Below are 20,498 nucleotides of genomic sequence, written 5' to 3'. Positions count from 1 at the left end.
GGCGAGCAAGTTCTTTTGAGAACTTGCAGCCGTAGAGGTTTAATAAATCTAGCCCTTAGTCTCAGGACTCCAGCCCCCACTACCACCACCAGACCAGTAAACTGTGATTTATTATTATTTGTTGTAAACAGCATGCATGCTTCATTCAGATTCAACTGCCAGCCAGACTAGTAGAACTAGTGACAGTCACTTGTCTCACCACTCACCTTCCCACAACAACCTCTTCCATTACTAGTTCCTTCAGTTCCTCCTTTTTTCCCCATGACCACAGCTGAGCGGTGGTTGTGCTAGTGTTGTAGCGCCTTGTATCACGTGTGACATCACAGCTGGGGGCACATGTTGTAGCTTATAGGAGCTGAGGCCTTGCGTTTTCCTGGCAGTCAAAACTTGCACTTCACATCCCGCCTCTGGTGTTGTGCTTCCTAATGTGCTGCATCGCGATGGAAGGTGCAAGGCTGCCCCACCACGCACGTAAGGGGGGAAAACTGATGATGCATCTATATAAAAAAAAATTATAAACATTGCATCTTTCCAGAGCACAAATGAGAAGAGGGATGTATGTGCAGCCACCAATCAGCAGCTAGCTCTCAGAAGTTGATTCTTGCTGCTGAGCCTACTTAGGTATGCTTTGCAACATCTGTTAAATCAATGCATTACAATTGAAAAGAGATTCTATGATTATTGTCACTGGATTTTTCCTGCGGCTTTATGTTGTTCATTTTCATTGCATTCAATAAATATTGGCAGCAGAGAGTACAGTGCACAGTTTCTTACCATTCAAGCATAATTCATTTAAGCCATCATTTTAGTTTGTACATTATGAAAAATGCGGCAGAGGCACAGAAGCTGCAGTCTTCCTGAACAGTGCTGGAATAGCAAAGACAAAAAGTGTGTAAGTCTGTGTGTGTGTGTGAGGTGGGGGGTGTAAGGGGTATTAGTTTTAGTATAGGGGGAGAGCTAATTCACTTATGCCCTTTTCAGGGATTTTTTTAGCTTAGTTTTTTTTAGGATAGGGTTTTTAGATTGTTTTTTTTGTTTTTTTTTAATTATTATAGTGCAAAAGAGCTGTGATTATGTAAGAGTTGTAGTAACTATCTGTCTAGAACAGGTCCCAGTGGCTGAGAAGTGGCTAAGTAACACTCTCCCAACAGGCTGGATAATACCCAGGACAAGACTTCCAGCACTTCAGCTCAGAGAATGTAATATAATGCAAATAAGAGGAACACTAACGTCTCAGATATCAGAATAAAAGAAGCCCAGAGAATGGTCAGGCAGGCACTGGTCGGTGAACCAGACTAGAAGCAGAGGTACCAATAAAGGAGGCACATTGGGGTGGTCGAGGATAGCCAGAGGTCAGTTACCAGAGGAGCAGATCCAGGCACAGAATCACAATCCCAAAGATAAGTCAAACACAGTCCAGAAGTCAGGGCAGGCAGCAGGCAAGCATAATCCAAAAGACATGCAAAGGTTCAGTAACAATATAGCAGCAAAAGATAAGCACCCATGAGCCCAGTATACAGGCAATAATAACAGGAAGCAGTTTATATAGCCTGATCATTAAGTAACTGCCTACAGCTGCCAGTAACTGCCTACAGCTGCCAGGCTGTAGAGGTTGATAGTGTAGGTAGAAAAACTTTATTATGTATTTTTTTGTGTGTTTGGTGCAACTGTTTTTTTAGCCCAAACTCTTTACCCGAGCTTTGAAGTTGCGTAAAAAGTTTGAGTGTAAAATGCGATTGTGTTTGAGCAATCGCATTTACTTTCAACCTGTAATACGAGTGCACTTTTGCTCTCAACAGGGCCTTTGAAAGTATAGGGAGTGAGTACAAATTATCGCAAATTTGCTCAAACTAACTCACAGTAATTTAAACACCTCTCCACTTGTAATACGGAGTCGAGCACAAAAAATACTGCAATCTCACGACAGTGTTTTTGTGCTTCTCGCACAAACGATCGCTCTCCATCCATAATCTAGATATTCATCAACATGGTATACACAACTCAGTCTAGCATAGAGCTTGATTGAGTGTGAAGAGATTGCAGGACAAAAATGCGGCCTCCACCATTGCTGATATTTACACAATACTGGCACTGGCCTATGTACCAATATGTAAATACTAAGGAGCCAAAAAAGATGCACAATGGGTAACAAGAGCTGGATGCTTCAAAGTCTTGTTTTTTATTTTAGCCAGCAATAAGTCCCCCTACATTATACAATTTATGCACCATGACCTTTCGTAGGGAGGACAGCCGGATAGCAGGGAGGTCTGTGGATCTGTTTCTGAGCTTCCTTGGTCAGCAATCATCCAATGCATTCCAATTTAAATTTGGCTAATGTCTGAGGAACCTATTCAGGTTAAAAGGTACACACTCCTCAGATCTAGCTAGCTGCCCCCCCCCCATACCCCCAACTCCTGACTTACCTCAGTCCAAGCCATGGTCCAATATTCTTTTTTGGTGCTCTTCTCCTCTGCCCTCTTTCTACAGAAGAACTGGGACAGCATAACATGCTGGTAATTGTAGACCCCCACAAGGACATAGGAACTGCATTTACCAGCATATCAGGCACCTACTTTAGACTGACTCATGGCTGTGGTAAGGTAACCGGTCGGTCCACTGGGAATTGCCTGGTTTGCTCAATGGCTAGTATCGGCCTGTCAGCTGGGGTCAGAAATATACCAGCTGTGCCAGTAAAATACTGACCAGTTGGGATTCCTACTCAGTAGTGTACACGTGCCTTGAGTACACTGGTGACATATATTGCTCTTAAAAAATCCACACTCCTGCTGCCAGATAGTGCTCAGGAAAAACACACTACTGAGACGTTAGTATGTGCTAATGGAAAAGAAACAGGTACATTTGAAATGCACACGCATGTACACACACGCACATAAAATAATTGCATAAAAGTCTAAATGCATGAAACCTGCCTCGTGCATATACTGCCTCTCATAACTGACAGCACCACATATGGTATTCAGAACAGTAGAGAACAAAGTGATGGTCTATGTTCTAAACTTCTATAAAAATGTGGCTGTTAGTGGCTGTAGAGTAACAGTTTTATGGGAAAAACATAAGATGGACAAAGAGGTGGATTGACTTGCTATGAGTTAATAATTATTTGTTGTGAATTGATTGAAGTCCATTTGTCGATTTGTAGGAAGAAGAGCTTGTGTTGGAGAGAGTTTGGCCAAGATGGAGCTCTTTTTATTTTTCACTGGACTGCTTCAGAAGTTTACCTTCCGTCCACCAACAGGAATTACAGAAGATGACCTCAGCTTGAAATCCGACATTGGCTTCATCTTAAATCCTTTACCATATACGCTCTGTGCTATTCCAAACTACTAGAATCATTGTCGACCAAGAGCAAAAATTTAACAAAACCTAACAATTAAACCAGGATTTTTTCCGCAGAAATTGAAACTGTAAAGTATATAGCTTTATATTAAAAAAATAAGTGTATCTTTGATAAAACAGCCAGTTATTAATTATGAGAATATGCTTAAAACCCACAAACTGATTTTTTTCTTTCTAAACTGATTGTAAATGAAGTATTGTCATAATAATAAAAATAATAATAATAATAAAAATTGAAGAGACATTGTTTATCTCGTGAAAGCTGTTTATCTTATGAAAGCAATCCTATAAGTTTACCATATGCAAGTAAAGATAATTCAATTTCTTTGAGGGCACACAATAAAAACATGATTTATGTAAGAACTTACCTGATAAATTCATTTCTTTCATATTGGCAAGAGTCCATGAGCTAGTGACATATGGGATATACAATCCTACCAGGAGGGGCAAAGTTTCCCAAACCTCAAAAAAATGCCTATAAATACACCCCTCACCACACCCACAATTCAGTTTAATGAATAGCCAAGCAGTGGGGTGATAACGAAAGGAGTAGAAAGCATCAACAAAGGAAATTTGGAAATAATTTATACAAAAAATAAAAAAATCATAACCACCATAAAAAGGGTGGGCCTCATGGACTCTTGCCAATATGAAAGAAATTAATTTATCAGGTAAGTTCTTACATAAATTATGTTTTCTTTCATGTAATTGGCAAGAGTCCATGAGCTAGTGACATATGGGATAGCAATACCCAAGATGTGAATCTCTACTCAAGAGTCACTAGAGAGGGAGGGAATAAAATAAAAACAGCCATATTCCGCTGAAAAAAATTAGTCCACAACCCAAAAAAATAAGTTTATTTTCATTTTTGAAAGAAAAAAACTTAAATCAAAAGCAGAAGAATCAAACTGAAACAGCTGCCTGAAGAACTTTTCTACCAAAAACAGCTTCCGAGGAAGCAAATACATCAAAACAGTAGAATTTAGTAAATGTATGCAAAGAGGACCAAGTTGCCGCTTTGCAAATCTGATCAACTGAAGCTTCATTCTTAAAAGCCCACGAAGTGGAGACTGATCTAGTAGAATGAGCTGTAATCCTCTGAGGCGGGGCCTGACCCGTCTCCAAATAAGCTTGATGAATCAAAAGTTTCAACCAAGAAGCCAAGGAAATAGCAGAAACCTTCTGACCTTTCCTAGGACCAGAAAAAAAAAAAAGACTGGAAGTCTTCCTGAAATCTTTAGTAGCTTGCACATAATATTTCAAAGCTCTTACCACATCCAAAGAATGTAAGGATCTTTCCAAAGAATTCTTAGGATTAGGACACAAGGAAGGGACAACAATTTCTCTACTAATGTTGTTAGAATTCACAACCTTAGGTAAAAATTTAAAAGAAGTCCGCAAAACTGCCTTATCCTGATGAAAAATCCGAAAAGGAGACTCACAAGAAAGATCAGATAACTCAGAAACTCTTCTAGCAGAAGAGATGGCCAAAAGGAACAACACTTTCCAAGAAAGTAGTCTAATGTCTAAAGAATGCATAGGTTCAAATGGAGGAGCCTGTAAAGCCTTCAGAACCAAATTAAGACTCCAAGGAGGAGAAATTGATTTAATAACAGGCTTAATACGAACTAAAGCCTGTACAAAACAGTGTATATCAGGAAGTATAGCAATCTTTCTGTGAAATAAAACAGAAAGAGCGGAGATTTGTCCTTTCAAGGAACTTGCAGACAAACCCTTATCCAAACCATCCTGAAGAAACTGTAAAATTCTAGGAATTCTAAAAGAATGCCAGGAGAATTTATGAGAAGAACACCATGAAATGTAAGTCTTCCAAACTCTATAATAAATCTTTCTAGAGACAGAGTTACGAGCTTGTAACATAGTATTAATCACTGAGTCAGAGAAACCTCTATGACTTAGTACTAAGCGTTCAATTTCCATACCTTCAAATTTAATGATTTGAGATCCTGATGGAAAAACGGACCTTGAGATAGTAGGTCTGGCCGTAACGGAAGTGGCCAAGGCGGACAACTGGACATCCGAACCAGATCCGCATACCAAAGCCTGTGTGGCCATGCTGGAGCCACCAGCAACACAAATGATTGTTCCATGATGATTTTGGAGATCACTCTTGGAAGGAGAACTAGAGGCGGGAAAATGTAAGCAGGATGATAACACCAAGGAAGTGTCAGCGCATCCACTGCTTCCGCCTGAACATCCCTTAATCTGGACAGGTATCTGGGAAGTTTCTTGTTTAGATGAGAGGCCATGAGATCTATCTCTGGAAGACCCCACATCTGAACAATCTGAGAAAACACATCTGGATGGAGAGACCACTCCCCTGGATGTAAAGTCTGGCGGCTGAGATAATCCGCCACCCAATTGTCTACACCTGGGATATGCACAGCAGAGATTAGACAGGAGCTGGATTCCGACCAAACAAGTATCCGAGATACTTCTTTCATAGCTTGGGGACTGTGAGTCCCACCCTGATGATTGACATATGCAGCTGTTGTGATATTGTCTGTCTGAAAACAAATGAACGGTTCTCTCTTTAACAGAGGCCAAAACTGAAGAGCTCTGAGAATTGCACGGAGTTCTAAAATATTTATTGGTAATCTCGCCTCTTGAGATTTCCAAACCCCTTGTGCTGTCAGAAATCCCCAAACAGCTCCCCAACCTGAAAGACTCGCATCTGTTGTGATCACAGTCCAGGTTGGCCGAACAAAAGAAGCCCCTTGAACTAAATGATGGTGATCTATCCACCATGTCAGAGAGTGTCGTACATTGGGATTTAAGGATATTAATTGTGATATCTTTGTATAATCCCTGCACCATTGATTCAGCATACAAAGCTGAAGAGGTCTCATGTGAAAACGAGCAAAGGGGATCGCGTCCGATGCTGCAGTCATGAGACCTAAAGCTTCCATGCACATAGCCACTGAAGGGAATGACTGAGACTGAAGGTGCCAGCAGGCTGCAACCAATTTTAAACGTCTCTTGTCTGTTAGAGACAGAGTCATGGACGCTGAATCTATCTGGAAGCCTAAAAAGGTGACCCTTGTCTGAGGAATCGAAGAAGCAACACTAGTTGATTTGTGTGAGATTCTGCAGTACGTAAAGACTGAGCTAGTACCAAGATATCGTCCAAATAAGGAAACACCGCAATACCCTGTTCTCTGATTACAGAGAGTAGGGCACCCAGAACCTTTGAAAAGATTCTTGGAGCTGTTGCTAGGCCAAATGGAAGAGCAACAAATTGGTAATGCTTGTTTAGAAAAGAGAATCTCAGAAACTGATAATGTTCTGGATGAATCGGAATATGAAGGTATGCATCCTGCAAGTCTATTGTGGACATATAATGTCCTTGCTGAACAAAAAGGCAGAATAGTCCTTATAGTCACCATCTTGAAAGTTGGTACTCTTACATAACGATTCAAAATTTTCAGATCCAGAACTGGTCTGAATAAATTTTCCTTCTTTGGAACAATGAATAGATTTGAATAAAACCCCAAACCTTGTTCCTGAAGAGGAACTGGCATGATTACCCCTGAAGACTCCAGGTCTGAAACACACTTCAGGAAAGCCTGAGATTTTACTGGATTTGCTGGGATACGTGAGAGAAAAAATCTTCTCACAGGAGGTCTTACTCTGAATCCTATTCGATACCCTTGAGAGATAATGCTCTGAATCCATTGATTTTGGACAGATTTTATCCAAATATCCTTGAAAAACCTTAATCTGCCCCCTACCAGCTGAGCTGGAATGAGGGCCGCACCTTCATGCGGACTTAGGGGCTGACTTTGGTTTCCTAAATGGCTTGGATTTATTCCAATTTGAGGAAGGCTTGAGTTTTTGTTCCTTATTCTGACGAAAGGAACGAAAATGGTTAGAAGCCTTAGATTTACCCTTAGGTTTTTTTATCCTGAGGCAGAAAAACTCCCTTTCCCCCAGTGACAGTTGAAATAATAGAATCCAACTGAGAACCAAATAAATTATTACCTTGGAAAGAAAGAGATAGTAATCTAGAATTAGATGTCATATCAGCATTCCAAGATTTAAGCCACAAAGCTCTTCTAGCTAATATAGCTAAAGACATGGATCTAACATCAATTTTGATAATATCAAAAATGGCATCACAAATAAAATGATTAGCATATTGCAGTAAGCGAATAATGCTAGATAAGTCAGAATCCAATTCCTGTTGCGCTAAATTCTCCAACCAGAAAGTTGATGCAGCCGCAACATCAGCCAAAGAAATTGCAGGTCTGAGTAGATGACCTGAATATAAATAGGCCTTCCTTAGATAAGATTCAAGCTTCCTATCTAAATGATCCTTAAAGGAAGTACTATCTTCCATAGGAATAGTGGTACGTTTAGCAAGAGTAGAAATAGCCTCATCAACTTTGGGGATTTTTTCCCAAAACTCTATAGATTTTGCTGGTAAAGGATAAAAAATGTTAAACCTTGAAGAAGGAATAAAAGAAGTACCTGGCTTATTTCATTCCTTAGAAATCATATCAGAAATAGCCTCAGGAATAGGAAAAACCCCTGGAGAAACCACAGGAGGTTTAAAAACAGCATTTAAACGTTTATTAGACTGAATGTCAATAGGACTGGTTACCTCAATATCCAAAGTAATTAACACTTCTTTTAATAAAGAACGCATATACTCAATTTTAAATAAATAAGTAGATTTGTCAGTGTCAATATCTGAGGAAGGATCTTCTGTATCAGATAGATCCTCATCAGAAGAGGATAAATTATTATATTGTTGGTCATTTGAAATTTCATCAACTAAATGAGAAGATTTAAAAGACCTTTTACATTTATTAGAAGGTGGAAATGCAGACAAAGCCTTCAGGATAGAATCAGAAACAAATTCTTTAAAATTTACAGGTATATCATGCACATTAGAGGTTGAAGGAACTGCAACTGGCAATGTACTATTACTGATGGAAACACTATCTGCATGTAAAAGTTTATCATGACAACTATTACAAATTACATTTGGCGAAATAATTTCTACAATTTTACAACAAATGCACTTAGCTTTGGTAGAACCGATGTCAGGCAGCAATGTTCCAGCAGAAACTTCTGAGGCAGGATCAGATTGAGACATCTTGCAAAATGTAAGAGAAAAAACAACATATAAAGCAAAATTATCTATTTCCTTATATGACAGTTTCAGGAATGGGAAAAAATGCAAATAGCATAGTCCTCTGATAGAGAAAAAGGCAAGAGGCAAACATCAATGGGGTATTGAAATAATGAAAAGGTTTGGCGCCAAGTATGATGCACAACGTAACTTAAACTTTTTTGGCGCCAAAAATAACCGGAAATGACACACTCGCATCACTAATGACGCAACCGTGTGAAAGGTCTCGGCGTCAAGTATGACGCCGGAAATGACGAAGTTGCGTCATAGACGTATTTTTTCGCGCCAAACATATTTTCGCGCCAAAAATGACGCAATAAAGTTTAGCATTTGACGCACCTGCGGGCCTAATACCGCCCGCAATTTGGAAGAAGTAGTCAATTGAAAAAAAAAGACTAAACCCCAGGTAAGAAATACATTTCTTTAAAAAAAAAATTATATTCCCCAAATATGAAACTGACAGTCTGCAGAAGGAAATTCATGAACCTGACTCATGGCAAATATAAGTACAATACATATATTTAGAACTTTATATAAATGCATAAAGTGCCAAACCATAGCTGGGGTGCCTTAAGAAATAAAAAACATACTTACCAAAAGACACCCATCCACATATAGCAGATAGCCAAACAAGTACTAAAACAGTTATCAGTAGAGGTAATGGTAAATTTGAGAGTATATCGTCGATCTGAAAAGGGAGGTAGGAGATGAATCTCTACGTCCGATAACAGAGAACCTATGAAATAGACCCCCGTTAGGGAAATCATCGTATCCAATAAGTGATACTCCCTTCACTTCCCTCTGACATTCACTGTACTCTGAGAGGAATCGGGCTTCAACAATGCTGAGAAGCGCATATCAACGTAGAAATCTAGCACAAACTTACTTCCCCACCTCCATAGGAGGCAAAGTTTGTAAAACTGAATTGTGGGTGTGGTGAGGGGTGTATTTATAGGCATTTTGAGGTTTGGGAAACTTTGCCCCTCCTGGTAGGGTAGTATATCCCATATGTCACTAGCTCATGGACTCTTGCCAATTACATGAAAGAAAACTAGACATGTGCAAGGGCAACAAATCTGGTTCATTCGAAAGATTTGGTTTGGATTTTTCATACGATTTGGGTTGTCAGAATTTTGCACATGGTTGAGTTCAGTTCGTCTGAATATTCATTCAAAACAAAATTGTTCAAATACATTAACGTCAATGGGAAGTCCACAAAATATTTTTAACAACCAAATTATATTGGTAACAAATGCCAGCAATTGAAAGATTCAGTGTTAAATATGACACAAGAACATACAGGAACTAGAACAATTTTTATAAAGAGAATGCAAATAAATTGAAATTAAAAGCATGTGGTACTTGTAATATCAATTTATCATTCAGTACCTTTTTCCAACAACGTATTGTCTCCCCTCTTCTAACCTTTCACTTTCCAACCTTCTAGAACGACTCCTGTTAACAGTGAAGATTAAATAAATCAGCTAATGGAGTAGCTATCAAAGATTGAAGTTCTCTTAGAATATACATACATACACACATACAGTATATATTTCAACTGTGATGCACTCACTGCAAGAAAAAAAAAGAACAATGTGAGCAAGATTGCAAGTCGCACGGCAAATCAGTTGCAACTTTTCGTTCATGCATTCCCCATAGAAGTCAATGAAGAAGACAAATAGAAGAAAAATAAACTAACACCCTAATCTGTTGCACAAAGCCCATGACATATTCTCCTCGAAAGGTGTACATGAAAATGCAAAAATTTCAAATTGAGAAAATATTTTTGCAACGGAATATGATCTATATATTTATAAATAAATATTTATATAGGTGATGATTGTTGGATTGATATATCTATTTATAGCGAGATATGTATATGAATATATATATGTCTAGATATATCGAGATTTATATGTGAATATCTAATTTAAAATACCTCTGAGATATTGTTTAATGTGCATAAGATTGTAATGTACAATATTTTCATTATCTCCCTAGTTAAACATATCTCTTTACATATAAATCTATGTTCTCAATGTATGTGTATGTATGTCAATGTAAAATCCCTGCGTCTGCTTTTTTTTCCCTAACACCCGAGATCGCATATCTTTGATTTCTTATAACTTGTTTGCAATATTTTTTTTAAATGTTTTTATTAGACAGTGTCAATATGAGTGTAACTGTACTTTGCATATTTTTTAAGTGTTTTGTGAAACTTTTTTGTTTTGCAAAACACATAACTACAGCTCAGAGTGCGGAATGGATTGTTGCGTAAAAGGCAAATACGCAATCGCAATTTTTTAATACTTGTAATATCAGGGCAATGAACATTGCTTGCAAAAAGACCATATCGCATGCGGGAAAGACAGAATGAGCGACTTACCCAAAAGGTTTAAATTAAATTAAAACTTTTTTCTCCCAACAAAGGCAGGTGTCAGGCAGGAGCATTACCAGTCCAGCAATGCCTCCACTGTGATACAAAATTCTACAATAGAAAAATTATAAATCCCTGCTCCCCAGAGTAAAATAATAATACAGTAATGTGCAATTGTACTGCACTGCAAGAAAAAAACTTATTCTGCACACAAAGGTTTTTTTTTTCCCAAGAAAAAAAATAGCACACAAAATGAGAAATAGTTGATGGAGGTACACACAACTGCAATATGCAAAAGCTGAAGTGAAAGCTATTAAAAATGGCTGATGTTTGCTTAGACTCCCACCTCCCTATGCCATGTTAAAAGTGGATTGGACAAGTCTGTTTGGCTGTCCTTCACATCAATAATTTAGTAATGCTCTGTAAGGATTGGAAAGGGGACGTTGTACACATGAATGGTCAAACCACCTGTAATTCACTGCAAATGAATCAGCTCATTTGTCAAAGGTCTCAGCTCTTTCCCCCTTTCTTGTGTTCTCTGCCCCTTTTTTGGCACAGAAAGTGCCGAACAAAAAAACAAAATTAATGGAACTACCAAACATGAAAATTTTCGTCTATTCGTTATGCAAACAAATGGACGAATGGGCCAAAATGCCAAATGCATGTCTACTAAAAACATTCTATCAGACATATGAAAGGGCATTATTAAAAAAAATTTAAAATATTTTTGCAAGAAAAAAGTTCAAGCTAAAGCTATTTAAATTGAAAATGTAATAAAAGAAAACATACATTTTCGTTTGGATTTCAAATGGTGCAGGAGAAGTAAGAATCACACAATCATTTTGGTATTACTTAGCCATTTAATAGACAATAAGAAAAAACTTTCGGCTAGATTATGAGTTTGGCGTTAGAAGATGTGCGGTGCTAACGAGCAGTTTATGCTCAACCGCTCACTTACAGACAGCGCTGGTATTACGGGTTTTTCCAACCCGGCGTTAACCGTAAAAAAGTGATTGTAGAGCAAAATTTTGCTCCACATCTCACCTCAATACCAGCGCTGCTTACGTTAGCGGTGAGCTGGCTGAACGTGCTTGTGCACAATTTCCCCATAGGAATCAATGGGGGAGAGCCGTCTGAAAAAAAAACTAACACCTGCAAAAAAGCAGCGTTTAGCTTCTAACGCAGCCCCATTGATTACTATAGGGAAAATACATTTATGTCTACACCTAACACCCTAACATGAACCCCAAGTCTAAACACCCCTAATCTTACACTTATTAACCCGTAATCTGCCGCCCCCAACATTCCCGACACCTAGATTATATTATTAACCCCTAATCTGCCGCTCCGGACACCGCCGCCACCTACATTATAATATATGAACCCCTAATCTGCTGCCCCCAACATTGCCGACACCTACATTATATTTATTAACCCCTAATCTGCCACCCCCAATGTCGCCACAACCTAGCTACACTTCTTAACCCCTAATCTGCTGCCCCCAACGTCGCCGCCACTATATTAAAGTTATTAACCCCTAAACCTAAGTCTAACCCTAACACCCCCTAACTTATATATAATTTAAATAAATCTAAATAAAAACAACTATCATTAACTAAATTATTCCTATTTAAAACTAAATACTTACCTATAAAATAAACCCTAAGCTAGCTACAATATAACTAATAGTTTCATTGTAGCTAGTTTAGGGTTTATTTTTATTTTACAGGCAAGTTTGTATTTATTTTAACTAGGTAGAATAGTTACTAAATAGTTATAAACTATTTAATAACTACCTAGCTAAAATAAAGACAAAAGTACCTGTAAAATAAAACCTAACCTAAGTTACAATTATACCTAACACTACCACTATAATTAAATTAATTCCCTAAATTAAATAAAATGATCTAAAGTACAAAAGAAAAACAAACACTAAATTACAGAAAATAATAAAAAAATTACAAGATTTTTAAACTAATTACACCTAATCTAATCCCCCTAACAAAAAAAAGCCCCCCCAAAATAAAATAAAGCCCTACCCTACACTAAATTACAAATAGCCCTTAAAAGGGCCTTTTGCGGGGCATTGCCCCAAAGTAATCAGCTCTTTTACCCTTTAAAAAAAAATTACAAATCCCCCCCAACATTAAAACCCACCACCCACACAACCAACCCTACTCTAAAACCCACCCAATCCCCCCTTAAAAAAAACACTAACCCCCTGAAGATCGACCTACCGGGAGAAGTCTTCATCCAACCGGGCAGAAGTGGTCCTCCAGACGGGCAGAAGTCTTCATCCAAGCCAATCAGAAGTGGTCCTCCAGACGGGCAGAAGTCTTCATCCAGACGGCATCTTCATCCATCCGGCACGGAGCGGGTCTATCTTCATCTTCTTGTGAGCTGCTGGTGCAACGCCGCCCCCTGCAGATTCGCAAGGGTGTCAATCAACCCTATCGTACTCGATCGGGTTGAATTCCGGCGATCTCTGTCCGCCTGCTCAGAGAGCTACTTTATTAGACCGCTGCTTCATAATTGCTGTTTCTGGCGAGCCTGCAGGCTCGCCAGAAACACGGGCCCTCAAGCTTCGTTCAGAGCTTGATAAATGGGCCTCTGAATCTCAACATCCCTGTAAGGATAATACATTAGAAATTCACACAAAGGCCAGAGTCACAACAGCATTTGGTTGGTACACAGCATATTTGTTTGATTTTTTTTTCCTTTATGAGACACCACATATACTGGGAGGCTGTTTCATGTAATGATTAGCTTTTAAAAAGACGGTAAAGGCAACATGGAACATTCAGGATTCATATAGAACATGCAAATTTAGACAACTTTCCAATTTACTTCTATTATTTCATTTGCTTTGTTCTCTAGGTATCCTTTGTTGAAGCATATACCTAGGTAGATTTTGGGGCAATAGAGCACTACTGAGAGCTACCCACTGGTTAATGGTTGCACATATATGCCTCTTGTTATTGGTTGACTAGATTTGTTCACCTAGTTCCCAGTAGTGGATTGCTGTTCCTTCAACAAAGAATACCAAGAGAATGAAGCAAATCTGATAACAGAACTACATTAGAAAGCTATTTAAAATTATATGCTCTATCTGAATTATGAAAGACCATTTTTGGGTTTTGTGTCCCTTTAACCACTTAAGTGTGGATGACGATACATGATCGGCATAATGTATTAAGTTCATATCACAAACATGGGTCATCCTCCTGGGGTGCTTTTGGACCTCATAGTGCCCCCCCTGCACTTATCCCAGTCTCCCTGGTGGTCAAGTGGCCGGCTTCACCTGGGGAAATCCAGGGATGCCAAGACCTAGAAATCACCAAGACCAGCTGTTTAAAAGGCAATCGCCTGCTCTTAAAAACAATGTCTTGGGGGTATAATATTTTTTTAAAACACCCACACCTACCCACACTGTTTGCAGGCTGGGGGTCACTAGGTACTTATAACAGGTCATCAAAAAGGCCTATAGACCCCCATGGCCCCTTGTCTGCCTGCCTAATGACCAAAGATGAATTGTTGGCTAAGGATTTGAGGGCTCTGTCTTCATTCGGCCAAAGTTTCTTACATCTACTGGGGAATCGTCGTAATTTGCCTAAGTACTCCATAACTAGTTGCTGAAATAAATCAATATATGTGACATCATCTTTGGGGGGATTAAAATTAGAAGGTAACGCCAGGGATGTATGCATGAAACCTTCAAAAAGTTCCTCTGTTATCATATCAGGTTCAGCATATACTGTTTGTGTTTGTACCTGACTGTCCATAGAATTAGTCAGAATAGGTGTGCCTACAATATTTTTCCTCTTAAGTGTTTTCAGAGCGAAATATCTTTGTAAAGATAATTTTCTTGTATACTTGTTAAGGTCTACAAAAAATCAAAACTTTTATGTGAATTCGGGGGACAATATGACAGACCTCTCCCAAGTATTCTAATTTCATCGTCTGATAACACATGAGAGGATAAATTAAAAATCCCTTTTGCTAGTTTTTGTAATTGCTCCTTTTTTGAGGTGTGCCCTCTCCCTCGTCTTCCCCGTTTGGGAATGGTCTTTTCTTTTTTTGTTGTTGGTGCTGATGTTGTTGTTGATGTTGTGCGTTTGGGGGGCCTATGTTACTTCCCCCTAGAGGGGCCAGATTGCGTACCCCTAAAAAATCAACATTAGATGTGGAAGGCATTTCTATTCTCTTGTGATTATTAGTGCCCATATCACTTTGAACTGATTGGGTGTTGATGTTTTGTCCCACAAAATTATCTCTGTTTGGATTTTCCTGAAGGGGTTCAAATCTATTCTGTAATGGAATGTAGTTAGGATTTTGATATGTTGGACTTCTATAAGTATTATTCTTATATTTGTTAAACTGACGATTGGGCTGGTATTGATCGTCTGTTCTATTGTAACTATTGAATGGGTTCCTATTTTGGGCCCCATGTCCTTCCCCATAATAAACCTGTTGTTGTGTTTGGGTATTACTCTGATAGTTTGTGGAAGGTTTCTTGTTTTTGTTGTAGTTATTCTTATTCTTGTTATATTGGACAACTGTCCACCCATTCTTGTTTTCTTTTTTCTCAACCAGTTTCTTATTATATGAATATACAATTCCCTCAGCATAATCGTCTTCATCTCTTTTGAACTTCCCATTTTTAACCTTAATAATCTCATTCTGATATTAATCTACCATTTTAATGGTCTCAGTGTTCAACCTATGATATTCTTTTTGCACTAAATCAATTTCCACTTCTAATGCATCTACCAATTTTTGTCTGTGAAGTTGAAAGAGGATTCATCCAAAATATTGAACCACTTTTTTGTTAACTCTGGATCATTTTTGAAAGAACAATGTTTAAAAATTCTAAGTCCTCTTGGAATTTGCCATTTTTCTTTATATTTTTTGAGACAGTCCAGGTCCCACCAGTGTCTATGTTCATTCTTCAGTAATTCTCCTAATTTAGAAAATAAAGTATCAATACTTTTAATCACTAGGAGGCCCGGACTGTCTCCTTCAGCACTGGAAGGTGGATTAAAAGAATTCATTCTATTGCTCCTTTCTATTGCTGATAACACTGCAAAATATATAAAACAACTAGTATAAAATAAACAAGAGAGAACAGAAGCGCCACATGGCCCAATATTGTTTGATCCAAAGCAATAGGTAATGGAATAGGAGAGGAACTCACATTTAGGAGAGCACCTCAGTCAGTGCTATAGAGGCAGTCTGAGATCTAAATGGTCACCCAGAAGACCGACTTCCCGCACACAGGATATGACGTCTGTATAAACAGAAAGGGGACACAGGTGCCTATATAGCCTAGTATTGTTGGTACAAAGATGACTGGAAATGTAATAATAAGAATGGTCCTCACAATGTGGAAAGCACCTCCTTTGATGCTATTGGAGCAGGAAGGGATCAATACAGTCACCCAACAGACTTGTGGCTAGGCATTCAGGAAAGGCAATAGTCCAGAAGGTCCCACAGCAATCCGGGTAGAAAACCCAAGATATAAGGGTTTCCTCAGCAGAAGGGATAAATCCCAGAGAATAAAGGCAGCAAGTGTTCAAATGCTAAAAATAACTTTTATTAAAAAGAGTAAAATTACAGGCAACGCGTTTCTCAGCCAATGGCTGTTTCATCAGGCTTCATAAAACATTTCATTTTTAGTAGTATAAAATAAAATAATAACTCCCTATATACAATTCAGGGTGATCCCTTGTATCAATAATAATAAAAAATAACAAATTGTATATACTCTAAACAATGTATCACTGAAAGCTGCACCTCTCACAACAAAACCACTAAAGCTGAGCCAAATATAACTAGAAATTGTGAACTAAATCACTAGAGGGCGCTAATCTTAACAAAATATAGATATATACAAGAAATGATTATATGAAACCATGTCAAACTGGTCCCATAATAAAATAGCAAATATGAAAAATATATAAACAATAAAATATATATAGATAATTGATCTATGATATAGTCCAGTAATCTCAATTAATATCCAGTCTATGTATATAAGTTCAAAATATGGATGATGAAGCTCTACGTCCCCACATCGAGGTTCGCAGCACACAGATTCTCAGGCAGCACTCTCCCTTCTTCCACCTCAGGAAAACAAATCTGTGAATATTCAAACACAGGGTAAAGGTATTTATAGATGTGGAAAAGCGAGATGTTTTATGTGTAAATTTATAACTCAGGGTGCAAAGAACATAAGGTCACATACCACTGGGGACATTTTCCAGATTGGAGAATGTTTAACTTGCAGTTCATCTTATGTCATTTATGTGTTATCTTGTAAATGTGGTTTACAATATTTAGGGCGCACAACACGCAACATACGCACTAGGTGGAGTGAACACTATCGAAATATTAGGAAAAAACAGACAAACACAGTGTATCTAGACACTATATTCATGAACATAATGGAGAGAATTGTCCGTTTACAATCACGCCATTAGAAAGTATCCCTGGATCGAATAAATACAATAGATTTATCTAGTTACGTCAAAGGGAAACCTTTTGGATTTACAAGTTTGGTTCCCTTTTTCCCAATGGGTTAAATGAAGTTATAGATTCTGAAGCTTTCTAAAAAAACATAATTTTGTATATTTTTTAATATTTACAATATGTTTTGTTCTTTAGCTATTTTTATAGTTTGTTTAAAGGATTACTTTCTGTTATAATTTTTAAGCTAAACAACTAACATATTAAAGTTAATAAATATTAATTAAAACCTACTGACCTATATTTTCTCCAAAACGAAGTTTCATAACGTTCTAAAAGTTATATCTTTTATTCGCCGATGATGTCACGTTATCCTGCCCACTATTTTCAGCACTGCATGTTCAAAATACTTAAACCAATAACTTTGTGTTTAAAGCGCCATTTTGAAACCTAGGTATTGTAAACGGATTGGTACAGAACAAAGGATACCCACGGAGTGGGTTTGGAAAACAATTAAATTTGCAGATAAGATTTCTGATGTACGGTAGAGATATGTTAATGAAATGCTATTGATAAAAAGCGTATTTGGGGTAGTTAGTTAGTAACAGGCATAGAAAATATTTACTTACAGTGGCCCTTTAATGTTTAGTTATAACTAATATGTATCATGTGGTATATTTACATTGCATGGGTTATATTTCCTTTTGTCTGGATATCGAATACATTCATGTCATATGCTTATTTTGGTTATGATATGATTTGGCAATCCTTTGTATCACAGTGGGGGGTAGTTATCAACGTGTCTACTTTTCCTGCCTTCGCCGGCCCAATACGCCCACCTAAGCTCGCCTCACATCGCCGCCGTGGACCTGAAAAAATTCGCCTAAGTTATCAAAAAAGCTGTCAAAAAGCTGTGCACCAAGTACGAGGCGATGAGCTGTGAGAGTTATCACTCATCCTATCTCGCTGCTCTTTGGCTTTTTTACAGCTTTCTTGCTAGCCTGTCACTAAGCACTCACACTAAACTACACTGTTCTACCCCCTAAACCGCCGCTCCTAGACCCCGCCGCAACTCTTATAAATGTATTAACCCCTAAACCGCCGCTCCCAGACACCGCCGCAACCTACATTATACCTAGTAACCCCTATCCTGCCCCCCTATACCGTCGCCCTCTATTATAAAGTTATTAACCCCTATCCTGCTGATCCTGCACCTCGCCGCAACTAAACAAATAGTTTAACCCCTAAACCGCCACTCCCTGACCCCGCCGCAACCTATATTAAACTTATTAACCCCTAATCTGCCCCCCTACACCGTCGCCACCTATAATAAATTTATTAACCCCTATCCTGCCCCCCACTACACCGCCGCCACTGTAATAAAATTATTAACCCCTAAACCTAAGTCTAACACTAACCCTAACACCCCCCTAACTTAAATATTAATTAAATAAATCTAAATAATATTTATATTATGAACTAAATTAATCCTACTTAAAACTAAATACTTACCTTTAAAATAAACCCTAATATAGCTACAATATAAATAATAATTATATTGTAGCTATGTTAGGATTTATTTTTATTTTACAGGCAAATTTCAATTTATTTTAACTAGGCACAATAGCTATTAAATAGTTATTAACTATTTAATAGCTACCTAGCTAAAATAAAGAGAAATTAACCTGTAAAATAAAAACTAACCCAAGTTACAATTACACCTAACACTACACTATACTTTAATAAATTATTCCTATTTAAAACTAAATACTTACCTGTAAAATAAACCCTAAGATAGCTACAATATAATTAATAATTACATTGTAGCTATCTTAGGATTTATATTTATTTTACAGGTAACTTTGTATTTATTTTAGCTAGTTAGAATAGTTATTAAATAGTTATTAACTATTTAATAACTACCTAGCTAAAAGAAATACAAAATTACCCGTAAAATAAAAACTAACCTAAGTTACAATTAAACCTAACACTACACTATCATTACATTAATTAAATTAAATACAAATAACTACAATTAAATACAATTACATAAACTAACCAAAGTACAAAAAATAAAAAAAGCTAAGTTACAAAAAAATAAAAAAAATAAGTTACAAACATTTAAAAAATATTACAACAATTTTAAGCTACTTACACCTAATCTAAGCCCCCTAATAAAATAACAAAGCCCCCCAAAATAAAAAAATGCCCTACCCTATTCTAAATTTAAAAAGTTCAAAGCTCTTTTACCTTACCAGCCCTTAAAAGGGCCTTTCGTGGGGCATGCCCCAAAAAATTCAGCTCTTTTGCCTGTAAAAGAAAAATACAACCCCCCCAACATTAAAACCCACCACCCACATACCCATAATCTAACCCAAACCCCCCTTAAAAAAAACTAACACTACCCCCCTGAAGATCATCCTACCTTTAGTCGTCTTCACTCAGCCGAGCAGCGATGGAACTGAAAAGGAGATCCGGAGCGGCAGAAGTCATCATCCAAGGGGCGTTGAAGAAATCTTCCATCCGATGAAGTGATCCTCCAAGCAGCGCTGAAGAAGTCTTCGATCCGGGCGATGTCATCTTCCAAGCGGGGTCTTCAATCTTCTTCTTCAGGATCCATCTTCATTCCGCCGACGCGGAACATCCTTCTTTCCCGACGGACTACCGACGAATGAAGGCTCCTTTAAGGGACGTCATCCAAGATGGCGTCCCTTCAATTCCGATTGGCTGATAGGATTCTATCAGCCAAAAGGGTCTTTTATTAAGGGTATATTAATATTTCACATATTGCAATAGACAGGTTTATATATCTAGCACTTTATTATTCATTTTTTTACATTTATTATCACATATGTATTTATTATCACTAATATATACACATAACACTTAGATCAAATTCATAATATTATGATCATCTATTTATATTTAAGTATTGATATTTATTAATATATACACCCAACACTGATTAATTTCTTTTATTTTTTATACACTTGCATTGAATAAGTTATTCACGCTCAGTGAGAAAGCGACATATAGTAGAAAACATCACCATTTAGTGGTGCACATAATATGCATATGCATTTAAAATATACACATATTTACATTTATTAATATATACACACAACACTTGCATTCATTTTT

The 20,498-nt window shown here is 37.6% G+C and overlaps 1 protein-coding gene across 1 annotated transcript in view; it reads left to right on the top strand.

The window, feature by feature from the left end:
- The window catches only part of LOC128642097 (cytochrome P450 2K1-like), a 126,634-nt gene extending 123,286 nt beyond the window's left edge, over positions 1-3,348 (top strand). The window contains exon 9 of the mRNA XM_053694755.1: positions 3,161-3,348. Coding sequence (XP_053550730.1) covers positions 3,161-3,348 — 188 coding nt within the window. The remainder of the gene's footprint in view (positions 1-3,160) is intronic.
- Positions 3,349-20,498: the final 17,150 nt, after the last annotated feature.

The sequence above is a fragment of the Bombina bombina genome, chromosome 11, assembly GCF_027579735.1.
Source record: "Bombina bombina isolate aBomBom1 chromosome 11, aBomBom1.pri, whole genome shotgun sequence".
Lineage (NCBI taxonomy): Eukaryota > Metazoa > Chordata > Amphibia > Anura > Bombinatoridae > Bombina > Bombina bombina.
This window is presented reverse-complemented; position numbering and strand designations above follow the sequence as displayed.